Source organism: Drosophila melanogaster, chromosome 3R (assembly GCF_000001215.4).
Source record: "Drosophila melanogaster chromosome 3R".
In the NCBI taxonomy this organism is placed as follows: domain Eukaryota; kingdom Metazoa; phylum Arthropoda; class Insecta; order Diptera; family Drosophilidae; genus Drosophila; species Drosophila melanogaster.
In genome coordinates, this window is record NT_033777.3 from 24,213,406 (window position 1) to 24,226,978 (window position 13,573).

General features: G+C 47.4%; 4 protein-coding genes across 12 annotated transcripts in view; 1 reads left to right on the forward strand and 3 right to left on the reverse strand.

The window, feature by feature from the left end:
• twin overlaps positions 1–8,560 on the reverse strand; it is a 25,073-nt gene extending 16,513 nt beyond the window's left edge. Inside the window, exons 1-5 of one of the 5 annotated variants that reach the window (NM_170130.3) lie at positions 7,710–8,030; positions 7,127–7,158; positions 6,810–6,938; positions 6,560–6,746; positions 6,195–6,370 (exon numbers count right to left, since the gene is read on the reverse strand). In NM_170130.3, the coding sequence (NP_732966.1) occupies positions 6,195–6,370; positions 6,560–6,746; positions 6,810–6,938; positions 7,127–7,133 (499 nt within the window). In that variant the 5' untranslated portion in view covers positions 7,134–7,158; positions 7,710–8,030. Of the gene's footprint in view, positions 1–6,194; positions 6,371–6,559; positions 6,747–6,809; positions 6,939–7,126; positions 7,159–7,422; positions 7,480–7,709; positions 8,031–8,387 lie in introns of those variants that run through there. The other 4 variants (NM_176555.2, NM_170129.3, NM_170128.2 and 1 more) reach the window with 4 other exon arrangements.
• CG17786 (uncharacterized protein) lies at positions 1,226–5,313 on the reverse strand. Its single transcript, NM_142974.3, has one exon. It carries the CDS (start codon positions 5,052–5,054, stop codon positions 3,300–3,302), a length of 1,755 nt encoding a protein of 584 aa, NP_651231.1. The 5' UTR covers positions 5,055–5,313; the 3' UTR covers positions 1,226–3,299.
• On the forward strand, positions 7,698–10,123 carry cav (caravaggio). 4 transcript variants are annotated; one of them, NM_170135.2, is made up of 3 exons: positions 7,698–8,348; positions 8,938–9,069; positions 9,131–10,123. In NM_170135.2, the coding sequence occupies exons 1-3, from the start codon at positions 8,337–8,339 to the stop codon at positions 10,016–10,018; spliced, it is 1,032 nt and encodes a 343-aa protein (NP_732971.2). In that variant the 5' UTR covers positions 7,698–8,336; the 3' UTR covers positions 10,019–10,123. The 4 variants fall into 4 exon arrangements, with proteins under 4 accessions (NP_732971.2, NP_732970.1, NP_524477.3 ...); NM_170134.2 differs by having other exon boundaries at positions 7,698–8,221; NM_079753.4 differs by having other exon boundaries at positions 8,126–8,520.
• Spps (Sp1-like factor for pairing sensitive-silencing) lies at positions 10,040–13,529 on the reverse strand. 2 transcript variants are annotated; one of them, NM_142975.3, is made up of 1 exon: positions 10,040–13,529. In NM_142975.3, the coding sequence occupies exon 1, from the start codon at positions 13,248–13,250 to the stop codon at positions 10,344–10,346; it is 2,907 nt and encodes a 968-aa protein (NP_651232.1). In that variant the 5' UTR covers positions 13,251–13,529; the 3' UTR covers positions 10,040–10,343. Both variants share the same exon structure in this region, with proteins under 2 accessions (NP_651232.1, NP_001262902.1).
• Between the last annotated feature and the right edge of the window lie 44 nt (positions 13,530–13,573).

Consider the following 13,573-nt stretch of genomic DNA (forward strand, 5'->3'; position numbering starts at 1 on the left):
CTAACTAAAAAAGTTAACTACAAAAATGAGAGAAATAGAAAATGGCAGAACCTTAGTGCACTTACAAGATAGCAAAAGAATTTAAACGTTTTAACATTCAACTATAATATTGATTTATTACGATTCAAGTAAACACTTAGATTTCCCTATTATAGCAAAAGCTTTTCTAAAACAAAAAAAAAAAAAACATTTTTTATGTCCAAGAAGGTTGTCATTTCGAAACCCCAGCGACTAGAACGACAAATTTGAAATACCCGCAGCTGGGGAAGGTGAGGAAAAACAATTAAACTTCGGGGGCCAGAAGGAAAAGCGAACAACTAGCATGCTAAGAAAGATGGCCCCGCTTCGTTGGCCACCGGCCATATCATCTATGACCAAGAACCACAACAACAACAACAACAACAACAACGACGGCCGGCCTAGCAGCGCGACGCATTTATTGACGTAGCCAAAACACATTAGCCACCGCTGGCTGCCAGATGGTTCAGTGGTGCGGCGGTGGTTCGGTGGTGCTAGATGTCGGCTGATGGCGCAAACAGTGTTGCAAATGACCCAATTATCCACTGACCCACTGAACGAACGCTTGTCCGTTGTCCGGGTCCGCAGTACGAACGTTGGAGCATAGAGCATGGAACTTCAGCATGGATCTCCTCCAGAGGTTTGCCGGCTATTGCGAAAGAGCCCTGCCGATGTTGGAAGCTGACCTAACAAGCAGTTAGCCCAGCTGGCTGGCTAGCTGGTCAGAACTTCAAATGAGGCCCTAAAATGGAGACATTAATTAGCCTAATGACGGGCACAAAATGCCCAGAAATTAATTTGCCGGTTACGGTTATGACAGCGGTTAATCTTTTTTTGCGAAAGCCGGCAAGATAGAACCAGCAGCCACAAGCAGATTCACCCGGGTGAAAGGTTCCCACTCAGCAGCACTCGGTAATTGAAATCGGCTCTGCGCGGCCTCCTCTAAGCGGTGAGCTTCTTCTAATGTTTTGGAAAGTTCATTTTCGAGTGCTGATGCTGCAGTGCGTCTGGGAATTGGCTGGGTAGGCCCAGAAAAACCGACGACTTCTGTTTGTTTTTCCGGCTTCGAATGCGGCTCAAACGTGCCTCATTATAGATGATGGAGTTTGATTTTTTGTTTTCCCCCCATTTTATTTAGTTTTTTTTTTTTTTTTTTCAACACCTTGGTATTTTTTGGGGCTATCAAAACAGCAATCAAGTTCTTTTTGTTTGACATTTTTGTTTACACTTTTTATTGGGTTCTCGTCGTTCGGGCTTAATCAAAATAAATAAGTTGGCCATATTTATTATTGTGTGTGGGTTACAAATGCGGTGTATTGATGATGGGTCGGGTTAACTATGGGATTGTTATTTGTGCAAAAACGATGCTTACGAACAAAACACACAAGCATTACAATAAGAATGCGGGAGCGCACACAATACGAACTAGTGAAAATATTAATTAAATAAATTAGCTTCGAGTGGTAATTTCTATCTGGGGAATGGTAACACAAACTGTCTGCCCGGAACCTGCCAATGGAAAATCTGTGACATTTTCCAGCGCCGAGATGCTGAGACAACTCCGATTGCTACTCCCAGCCAACACGATTCGAGCCAAGTTAATTTCAGCCAAGCCAATCCAAGCCAAGTTGAGCCAAGTTTGAGCCGGAGGAGACGTCGAGCAGAGCGGAAAACTTCAAGCAATTTCAGTGCGCGCTGCGCGTTCGTGAGTTTCTTTTAATTAAAAATAAGGCGAAAACTTTTACTCGCCGACTAACTGCAGCACAGGTAAGCAATAAGCAGTAAGCAGGTAACTAGGGCTGCTCTCGATTTTCAGATTTAGATTTTATGCTTGACGAGGCGATCGCAGTCGGAATTAATTGTGCACCAGATCTTCGTTCGGATGTTTTATGTTCCCTCAAATTGCAGACAAGTCGAAAATGCGAATTTTAAATCGAAGATATGGATACTGGTCGCCTCTATGAATAAACTGAATGATCGCCTCAGAGAATGAAACTCTCACTTTAGGCTTATGAATATTCAATTGGAAAGAATGAGTTATAAGCTCAAAGCGAATCTTCTGAACGTTTTGGTTTCTTTATTCAAACGAGGCTTGTTGAAAAATCATCTTCCCTATATTATAATAAATTATCATCAACCCTTTTTTGGGCCTAAGCACAGATATAAGCTTTTAGTAGAACATCGCTATAAACCACTAGAGATCCAATCTGTTTTTGTGTTTCCCAATATACATATAACTTATCGGCTATAAAAGTTCACGTTGTAGCGCTTCGATTACGGACTAAGTATAAAAAACCAAACCAACTAATCAGTTAAAATAAAATAGAACCCAAAAAATACATAAAAATACAAAACTAACATGTAGGAACGTTGCCTAAGCTCTACGATAAAAATTAACACCCACGGACCGACCGACCCACTGTATATGTAACCCTATATAATTCCTAGATTTTTGGGAGTACAATTGGGGACAGGTTCCTTGGCTTTTTGGCCCTATGGAATAACGTTAATGCACAAATAACAACAACAACTAATTGTATGTGTAAGGTAGATGGAGATATGTATGAGGGTATAGTTAAAGTATCTCTAGAGTTCACATCGTACATCTACACGATTTCTACAGTTTCTTCTTCTTTTTGCGCCACAAAATCTGCATAAGAGTCGCACCCTTCCCGTAACCCCCACCCGCAGCTCCGTCATCTGTGGATCTGTGGTCTTGGCAAAAAGAAAAGGAAAAGAAAAATGTCTTAAAAAATACAGATATACAAAACGCCGCCGCCGCCGCAGTGAAAGTGAAAGTTGAAATGGAAGTCGGACTGGGATTCGTATGTACATGGTTTCCAGTCCCGGCCTGTCTATATAAGTTTCCATTTAGCCGGGGATCGTATCCAACAGCCTGCTTGCCAGCCTTCCTCTGCCTGCGCCCATTTGGTCAACTCGTTGGCCTTTTGTTTTTCGCTCCGATCACGTCGATGTTGCTGATGGTGATGATGATGTGACGATGATGATGATGACCGCCTCACATGTGCGTTATATCCATTTAATGGGTTTTCTTCTTTCTTCGTTGTGTTCGTTGGAGTTGCGCAACTTGGGTTGGGTAGAAATTCAAAAATCCATCGAGGAGATTTACATTTTCCAATCCAAAAGCGCCCACGCATCGCTATCTCGTCTCACGTTTCACCAAATCGTCGCAAAATGAGCCACTTTCTGGGCTGCGATATCGTCTCGTCTCGTTTCCCATTTTCTTGGCTTTGGATTTGATTAGTTTTCCACTGGCATCGTCACGAGATTGTGGAAAACGCTGGTTTCAGCTTACCCACCGTGCCCAATATCAGCCTGGTGGGTGTGGCCCGGCTGTCTGGGCCCAGTTTGGCAGCTGCCACTTGGCTGTCATCGTGGCTGCCACCTCCACTAGACTGCCTTCCCCCGTGCCACATCAAACCCAAACTGTTGCCGTTGCCAATGGTAGTGGCGGTGGCGGCGGCGGCGGTGGTGGTGCTGCTGCTATTGTTGTTGCAATCCACGAGAAAATCCAAGGCTGTGGGCGTCGCATCCGTCAGATTCAAATGCTCAAAGTTAAAGACAAGGCCCGATCCGCAGTTGTGGCTGCCAGCGCTATCCAAGCCACTGTCGCTGGCTGCACCCGATCCAAATCCCGATCCCGATTCCGATTCCGCCTGATCTACTGCATTGCAGGTCTCGATCAGCTTGCGTGATATCTCATTGAGGCTCGCATCGAGCAGCGTCTCCGCCTGGGCGGAAATCGAGGAGGAGGCGTTGCCCAGCTTCCCACCTCGCCAACAATTTCCAAACAGATCGTTGGCAATGTTGATTCCACTCAGGATATCCCCGTAGCCGGAATCATCGCTCAGGCATTGCGAAGGTGTGGCCACTGCGCTCGGATGACTCCGCTGGGATCCGATTACTCCCACTTTTTCCGCCCGGCTGCTATCGCCGGTAATGGGAGCGAATTCCTCGGTGGTCTCCTCCTGCAGGGCCAATGAGCTGGGCAGGCTCTGGCTACAAATGGAGCTATCGCAGGAGCTGTCCGAGTGAGTGGATGACGTTGAGGAGGAGGACTCTCGGCTTCCGCCTCCTGGCTCGCTGGAAGAGGCATCGGAAAGCGATCGCCGGAGCGGGTAATCCCAAAGCGAACGAAGTGGGTCACATTCTCGGCAGAAGCAGACTCCGTGCGTATGATCATGCTGCAATATTCCAGATGGTAGATGGTAAGATGCTCCCGCATTCGCGGTGTAACCGTCTAGCGGATTGGACATCTTCGGTTGCATATCCGCCTCAATTTTGAGCAAAACCCCATTGCCCGGTTTTCGATCCTTCTTTCGTCGCTTCCTGGGTTTAATGATCCTCGGCAGACAGGTCTCCGCTGGCGAGGTGGCCTGATCCTGGCCAGCAGCATTGTTAGGCGTCTTCTCTTGGCTACTGAGCACCGGTGGTGCCGAATTCTGATAGCGAAGGGCTCGAGATTTGTCAGCCAACTTGAAAGCAGGCTGACTGCTCATCGGCTGGTAGCCACTCCAGTTGTTGGTCACAGGATGATGGTGATGTAGTGGCTGGTGGTGCTGCATCTGCTGTTGCTGGAGATGGTGCTTGCCATTCTGCTGGAGCAGCGGCATGCCCTGGGCATGCACAGCCAGCTGGGACATAGTGGCCCCTCCAGGTGGCCAAGTTGGACATGTTTTAAGGGCGGATTTCCTCAGCAATCTCTGTCGCTGGGCTGGCGACAAGTGACTGGAGGCATTCGAGATGAGCGGTATGCCGGCGCACTCATTGATCCGCTGCTGATTAACCACTCCATAGCCAACTGGTTGAGGTGGTTGGCCAGCCGACTGAGCTGCCCAATTGGGCGGTGGTGCAGACGGCGGACCATGATGCAACCTGTACACAGGAGCTGGATGCTGGCTACCCGGCCAATGGCTCAACGGATGCTGGTGGTATCGCAAGGACGCGTAGTTGGGCGGCGGTGGTGGTGGTGCTGCTGATTCTGGCGCCCTGTAAACGGCCACATGCGATCTCATACTGTTTTTGTCTTAGTCCCAAACTGAATCCTGTCGGCGGATCGAGTCGATTGCACATCACTTGGCCGCTTGGTTAGATTATTCGACTTGAGCGAGCCACCTTTCAGAGAGGCATTTCGGTTGGCCAACAGTCGAGCGATTCCACCGCAACGAAATGAAAAGCGAACGCCAAGAAACTGGGACACAACGCGATCGCAATTACGAAACACACGGCGCATGCGCGACGCTCGCGAACGGGTTTCCAGCTGAAGAGAGACTGAGGAGCAGAGTGGAGCTAGTGCGTCCGCCTCGTAGCCAAGCGAGCGGCAGACTGAAGTCAGCTGCTAACGCGATCGACAGCGAAGCCCGGCTAACAGTAAAAGCCGTTAAGACAAGTCTCTCTCTCTCTCTTTCTCTTTCTCTCTCTGTCTCTTACGTTCCACATTGGGTCCACACGAACACTCTGACGCTCAGCCACCGGCTCTCTTTTTTGGGCCAACTTGCATCGGAGAGCAGCATCTCTTGGCTTTTGCATGTCGAGGTCGTGCAGTTCTTTTGGCCAAGTCCGCCAATTGTTGTAATTGTTGCATTCAATTAGACATTTTTAATTGATGCGCGGGCATTATGTTTTTTGGCATTAATGGGCAGCCGTGAGTTTGAACTTTAATTATGGCTTTGGCAACAGGTTTTATGACCTATCCTGGTGCGGAAAAACATTAGCTAACAAACTGCGTTTGAAAATGGACGAATAAATATATATTTCTGCTGTTACAACCCTACTATATATAAATACATCGAAATCGTTTTTGATCCCCAAAAACAAAATTTTCCAACATGCCCTAAACTTCCTAATAAATATATATTTTGAGCAGTTACATAAAGAATTTTTGCTGATAACACATGGAAAGATTATCTCCTACTTTAAGCTTCCTTTTTTTTATCAATAAAATCCCATCAAGCCCAGTAAGATAGTTAAAATACCCTTGAGTCCGTAGTTTCTTCGAAAACTTTCTCTTTTCGGAAGCCTTTTTTCGCGTGCTTTCCTTTTTACCCCAAACATGCACACACGCAGCCAGACACACACCTGGTCAGGAGCTGCTCACGCACCGGGCGCGCGCACACACATACTCAGGGATTTAGATAGACATGGGGGGGACTCACATGACAAGTTGTCCAGCATGTAGGTGAGCAGTTTCTGCGTGCCGTTCGGTTCGTTGTAGATGTTCATGAACTCCTTTTGCAGCGGATTGCCCATGAGGCCGAGTATGACGAGGTGGAACAGCTTGCCGATCTCGTAAGGCAGTACGCGCAGAAAGTTGTTGTTCAGCAACAGCTCCCTAAAAGGAGGCAAGACAATGGAGTGGCTTAGTGAAAAGCATGGATCAGTGATCAATAGGGTCTGCGCCCAGACAGCGATTTCACAATAGATCAACTGCTAAGGGTGCAATAGAGTATGAGACATAATAATAGGACTAAAATACGATTTAACAACGTAAATCATGTCCTATGCCAACCCACAAACTCACCGCAACTGGATGAGCTCGCCGAGCTCTGCGGGAAGACTTCTTAGCTTATTGCTGGACAGGTCCAAAGTTCGGAGGCTGGTCAGCATGCCAACGTCTGCGGGCAATCGCAGCAGCTGGTTGTCGTTCAGGTAGAGGGCGGTTAGATGCTCAAATTCCCACAGCGACGGGCTGATATTGCGGACGCAGCCTGTAAACAGATGTATGGTAGAATTAATATGATATTTTTCGGGATTAAGTGTGTGATACCCACCAGTAATCTCTAGGCCACTCCAGTTCGTCTTCTTGCCCGCAGCTATGTCCTCCTGCGACAGAAAGATCTGCTGCCGCCGATTGGCGCTGTCGTATTTGTCTTTGTTACGAGACATTTTATAATGATTGCCTGTTCGGTATATATAGAAGAGAGTTATATTAATATATGTATAAGGTAAGAGATAACAAGTTAAAATCTGGAATTGTTTCAAGGAAGTTAGGGCTCATGTTAGGAGACAAAACCTCGCTTAGCAACAAAAATGAATGCTTTGAGTTTTAGCTTAAATGTATCTAGGAGTATTGGAATCAAATCATAACCTTTCATAATAACCGCCTGATGATAAGCGTCTCTGCAAAATATTAATAAAGTGGTTTCCATTATTATTTTGTATTAGTAAACAAAGGTGGGTCTGAGGTCCGGGTTTGGTTTACATATACAGCTAAGGTAAAACTAATAGCAGTTCTTAAACATTATTAATTAAAATTTAAGTACAAGGTAAAAGGTCGATATGGAAAATACCGCCAAACTCAATAGTTGGAGGATTTTAGGAAAAATCTTTATATTTTATTAATAAATAGCATTGGATATGTATTTTGGAACGTTGTCTATGCACCTTTTTTTAAAGATACACATATTAGGCTTTAAAGAACTGCTATTGGCTTTCGCACAGCTGCGGATGGTAAATTGTAAATCATAAATAAATGCAAACGAAAATGATTTTGGTAAGCGCGCGCAAAGTGCAAGCACCAACACACACGCACACACACGGACGCGTAGCACACACAGAAACACTATACAGTTAGAAAGAAGAATGGCGTGGGCGGGCAAAACAAGAAGAAGAAGGAAAGCCGTATGTCGCATATTGAAAATCGTGGGTATCAGGAACCTGTGTAGGATTACCTGGCTCAGTTCACTATTCCTAGGAAGTCACCTCAATCGGAAATTCTGGCTCAAATTTACTCGCCGTCTCTCCTCGTTTCGCGCGCTCTTTTCGCTCTCCGCCTGCACTTACTCGAGGATTTTGAAAGAAAAAGGAAGCCGCAGCTGGGGATTCAGCAATATTCGATATTCACTGTGAAATTTAACCGACTTCTACCGTTTTTGGTGCCTTTATTTGGGTCCTATATTTGTTATTTTATTATTTTGCTGCTTTTCGTTCGTGTTTGTCGGAACAGAAGCGACGATTCTGCTAATCAACCTATTCGTTTTGGATCGCTCTTTCTTCTGCTGGGCCTCTGCTTTTCATTTATTTATCACGCGACTCGCTTTCATCGTCGGTTCTTGTTTTTGTATACATGGTGAGCAGTCGGAGTTGCCACTCGGTTTTATCAGCGGACGGTATCACGGCAAGATTTGTCCAAAATGCGTGCTTATTCGTCCAACTGAAGTCCGGCCTAGTGTTCTGATAAAGTGTGAGACAACGTTTGTTTGTAAAAAGAACTACTCAAATGGGATTTCAGTCAAAACAAAACAAGAGCACATCACACACAAGACGCACACATACACACAAGACGCACACGCACACAGATGGTCAAAGAGGTGCAGGGCTGAAAATAAAAACACGTAGATATTTCGTACTGTTTGCTTTACTAGCCACTTTTTTCGGTCAATGCTTTTTGCTGAGGACTCGGCTTTCGACGCGATATATTTTATGTAGTTTAGATCTCTGGATGGACGATTTATTTGTGAATTTATGCTGCTGCTACTATGTGTAAACTTTCGTTCTTCGCTTTCCTTCGTTTTCCATTTCTCTTTTGTGCGCTGGTTTGGCGTACGCGGAAATGCCCACTTGCTGTTAATCGGCTATCGGAAAGAATTTGCAAGCAGGGGCTCCAACTAGCGTATTGAGAAAGTAGCTATATTTTGTATGACAGTTAAGACCCCTGTTTTTTGAATTGATATTTTTTATAGGATTGAAATCAGGAGCTTTGAATTATTAATTTGTAAAATAAAATGAGTTTATTTTGACAGCAAACGAAAATACTTAGCTAGAATCGAGCTAAACCATTAAAATCTGTAAATACTGACTAATCGATAACCTTACAGAGTTTCGATAGATCCATTAGCCGCGAATGCCCTTAAAAAGTTGTAATTTATTTAATTTAATGTTGCGTGTTTTTAAAAAAAGGTTAATATGTCGGGGACGCAAATGTCTGCCTTCCTGAGAAAGTATCTAGCCGACGAGGACAAAAAAATTCGTGCGCAATTCAAAGAAAGCGATCCTAACAACAAATTGATTCTATGGATGCACGAAAAAACGGTAAGACGCATTTCATTTTGTAAATTGAAATTGTATATTGTATAGTATCCTGTATTTGAAGAGAATAACCGAGGAGGACTTGGCACGCCCATACACCGAGGACGAGGTAAAGGAGCTTTGTCTACGCACCAAAGTGAAGGTTGATATGACCGCTTGGAATTGTCTGTGGGAAGCCAAAAAGAGGTTTGAAGCAAAAGGACGTTTTGTGAACAAGTCTGAGAGATTCATCAACCGAATGTATATGAAAGCGGTGCGCAGAAAGATGGTCCAACCGTATCCGGAGGAGTTTGTGGCCCAGCGAAGAGAAATAGTTGCAGCCGAGACTAAGAAGCAGAACATCAGCCGATTGGATAGATGGCAAAAGAAAAAGAGTCAAAACCTATCAGCACCAGAATCCTCTCCAGACGCTCATGCATCTTCTAATGACGCGGTGCAGAGCCACGAGGACCAAGCAAACACAAATCTTAGTTCACTGTCTCAAATGAACTTTCAAGTGGAAGCGATGGCTCCGCCAGGCGTGTCGTCATCTGATCTTAGCGGCATCGGAGACGATGAGGACGAACAGCAGCAGTCAGGATTTCAGGATGAGAACATCAACCGTCCAGAGACAGAGATTAATGAGAATTCGGTGAGATGTGATCCAATTAATTTAGGAAGGATGCGGACTGGATGTATAAATTCGCAAGCAAATAACAGTTTCCGGAATACGGAGTCTGATCCGGACTACTATATGTTTGGCACCCAATTGAGCACATTAGTACGACCCACGTCGACTCAAGAGCCTGACGATCAGGTAAACTGTCCAGAGACAGAGATGAATGAGAGCTGGGTAAGGTGTGATCAAATTAATTCGGAAAGCTTGTCGATTGGACCGTCAATTGATTCGGAAGGAACTATCACTTTTCAAAATACAGAATCTGAGCCGATCGACGTCACCTCAATAGCCTGATGTCCATATATTAAACTATATAAAGTTCTTCATTTATTGGTGTTAATTAATTAAAAACATGTAATCCCTAAAAATGTTATAAAATGTATAATAAAAATCTTAATTAAAATACGATGGTCGATTAAGCTATGTACACTAATCTAGGATGATCCGCAACCGGAGCTGTACAAGAAGGGTAAACATTTAAAATGCTCGCTTTTACATAATTACGCTATGTACAATTTATATATTGCTAAACCATGGTCCCATGGGGCGCGGCAGGGGGCGGTGGGTGCTACGGGAAGTGGTCAAACAAGAACTGTTCCATGAACAGCGACTCCGAATGCTAGTTGGACGAATTGTCGCCAGGCTCACTGACCGCAATTGTCATCTTCACTTCATCGCCACTGTCTAGTTCTGGATCCTCGTCATCCTCCTCATCCTCGCAATCATCCATATCGTCCTCGTCGAGCTCCTCGTCTTCGTCGTCCTCTTCGGTCAATTCATCATCCTCCTCGTCGTCCTCATCATCGCCGAAACTATCACCCCCGCCGCTGGCCTCCACAGTCGGCAGCTGAACGATCGTGGCCCCGCCCGGCGTCACAGTTGAGCCTGCAACCGTGGCCGCCACACTGGAGGCTCCACTGCCCGCCGCCGCTGAACCGCCGCCCGGAATCTCAATCGTCACAATGCCGTTCACCGTGCTAATGCTTTTCGGTGCATTGCCACCCTTGGTCTCCTGCTTGATGCTCAGCTCAATTAGCTCCACGCCAGAGCGGCTCTTAAAGTGCGTCTTGATGTGCTTCGACAGGTGATCGCTGCGCATGAACTTTTTGTTGCACTCCTGGCACTGGAAACGCTTCTCTCCCGTGTGCGTTCGTCGGTGGCGCTGCAGTTCATCGGAGCGGGTGAAGCGCTTGCCGCAAAACGCCCAGGAGCAGACAAATGGTCGCTCGCCAGTATGCCAACGCAGGTGAGCCCTTAGATGGGAAGTTTTCCCGTATACCTTATGGCAGCCGGTTATATGGCATATATGCTGGCGCTTCTTGTCCGAGTGTTTTTCGCCATCTGTACAATTGGGACAGGTGCAGGCTACTCGCTTTAAGCGTGGTTTGGGCTCTCCAGTCGCTGTTCCACCGCCGCCGCCAGTTGCAGCACCTCCGACGCTGGCCACACTTATGTTCATATTGAGATGGCTTTGTGACGGCGTTGTTATAGTCGTCGTGCTGGTGTTCGTGCTCCTTATGCTGGCAGTTGCTCCCCTAGCCTGCGTCGTGACGGACACCACTTGGCCACCAGTCGGCGCAATTGTAATCTGGGTGCTTGACGTGGTCACAGCGTTGACCTTACTTCTTGCAGGTAACGATACGGGAATTGGTTGGGTTGTGGCTGGGGTATTCGGTGTATTCGTCGCTTGCTGTGGCAGGGCTGTGATCTGAATGGAGGCTGGTATGCTCAGGCTGGACAGGGAATTGCTTTCCGTATGCAGGAACTTGATCTGCTGCTGTTGCGGTGAGGCTGTGTTTGGAGTAGAGGCAGGTGCCGGAGGATTACCAGTTGCGGAAATGGGTCCAAAGGTATCCGGCGGCTCTTGCTTGATGCTGGTGATCATTTGCGTTGGACTCTGCGGCTCCTGCTTGGGCATCACCTGAACTTGGCCCTGAGTTTGCACTTGAGGATGCGACATGGGTAGTTGGGTTAGTACTTGCTGGAAGTTGGCTGGCAGATTAGGAGGCAGCTGATTGGCGTGAATGATTTGCACTTGACCCAGGCCTGGGATGTTCTGGATGGGTAAAGCCTGAAGATTGGGCATCTGCATTGGTGTGGGCACACCAGCTGGAGCAGGAGTGGGTGCGGTAGGCGCATTTGGGCGTAGTTGGGCGGGAATCACGGTCAGCTGTTGGCCCTGGGCATTGGTAATGGTGATGGGCTGATTGGGCGGCAGTTGTCCCCCCGCCGAGGCATCGCTGATCGCCTGAAGGAGCTGCTGGTGCTGCGCCTGGACCTGTTGTTGTTGCTGCTGCTGTGCCTGTTGCTGTTGCGCTTGCTGCTGCTGTTGCGCCTGCTGCTGCTGTTGTTGTTGTTGTACTTGTTGTTGCTGCTGCTGGTGGGGATTCTGGATATGTATAATGTTGGCATTCGGAGGCAGCTGAGGATACGGCATTGCCAGTTGCACCTGCTGAATCTGACCGTTGGGCGTAACAATCTGGGCTATCTGTGAGAACTGCGGGATGATTTGCATCTGCGAGGCGGAGGGCATCTGCAGGGATTGCGCCTGCATCAGGTTTTGCAGTCCGCCGCTCGATGTTGCCGCTGCCTGGACGGGCACATGTACAGTCTGGTAGATGGTCTGTCCGTTAGCAGTCTGAACGGGAATCTGCACAGCAACCGTTTGTTGCTGCTGCGGCATGGCTGGCGCCGGAAACTGCACCAGTTGCGGCCGCATCTGCAATTGGCCGTTCTCCAACTTTATAGATTGCCCGCCGCCTAGTAAATTGGAGATATTGGAGATGTTTCCCAGCAATCCATTCGCCGCCGCTACCGAGGTTGGTATCTGCAGGTTTGTGCCCGGTATGGTGATGCTGCCCGGCAGCTGACCCGCTGTCCCACTATTGGTAACTCCCGATCCATTGGCTCCAGATGCATTTGTTCCTTGTGCCTGCTGTTGCACTGTACCCTGGTGCACTTGTTGTGCCTGCTGTTGTTGCTGAATGAGATTGGTGACGGGTATTTGAATGTTGGTGCCGGGTATGGTGATCAGCTGGGTTTGCTCCTGGCCCAAGCCGTTCAGCTGTTGCAGCTGAATGCAGTTAGAGGCTGCCGGATTAGCTGCCATCTGGGGAGCCCGCAGAATTTGACCGTTGGGCGTGATAAAGGCCTGTTGCCCGTTGAAGTTGACCGCCTGAGCGGTGGCCAGTTGTGCATTGAGGTTTGGTATGAAGATGGCCTCCTGGCCATCAATGTTCACCGTTTGCATGGGCATGGGCTGTACGATCTGGAACATGTTTTGGGGCATGCCAGCGTTCTGTCCGTTCCCGGCAACCGCTCCGCCTGCAAACTGAGGAGGCATTTGGTGAATGTTGATGATCTGCTGCATGGTTGGTGTCCCGGGAGCACCGTGAACCTGCGTTTGTGAAGCTGCTGCACTAGCTCCATTTGGTGGAATCGTCGCCTTGCTGGAACCGCCTGCCGCCAAAGGCGTGGCGGGTGGCGCACTAGTCGCCGCACTGGCGGCACTCTTGTACTGCAGCATGGCAGGGCTTTAGATGAGATTTGGTCAATCACAAGTGCTTGGAGCGAAACATGTTCAGTTTTTTTATTCGCTCAGACGCGCTACTCTGCCAGGAGATTGGTAGCATTTAAACCAAGGTGGCACACATGGGGTTATGAACACTGGGATGCGGGGTGCCGACGCTAACATTCAAACACATAAATAACACGAAGTCTAAAGATAATTGCGCTGCGAGACGGTTTTAGCGAGTTTTTAGTTTTAATTTTGTTTTGACACAAACGCAGAAGAAGAAGTGAGAGTGATTGGCCAGGGTTGCATTGCGTTGCATCTCGATGGCCGCCAAT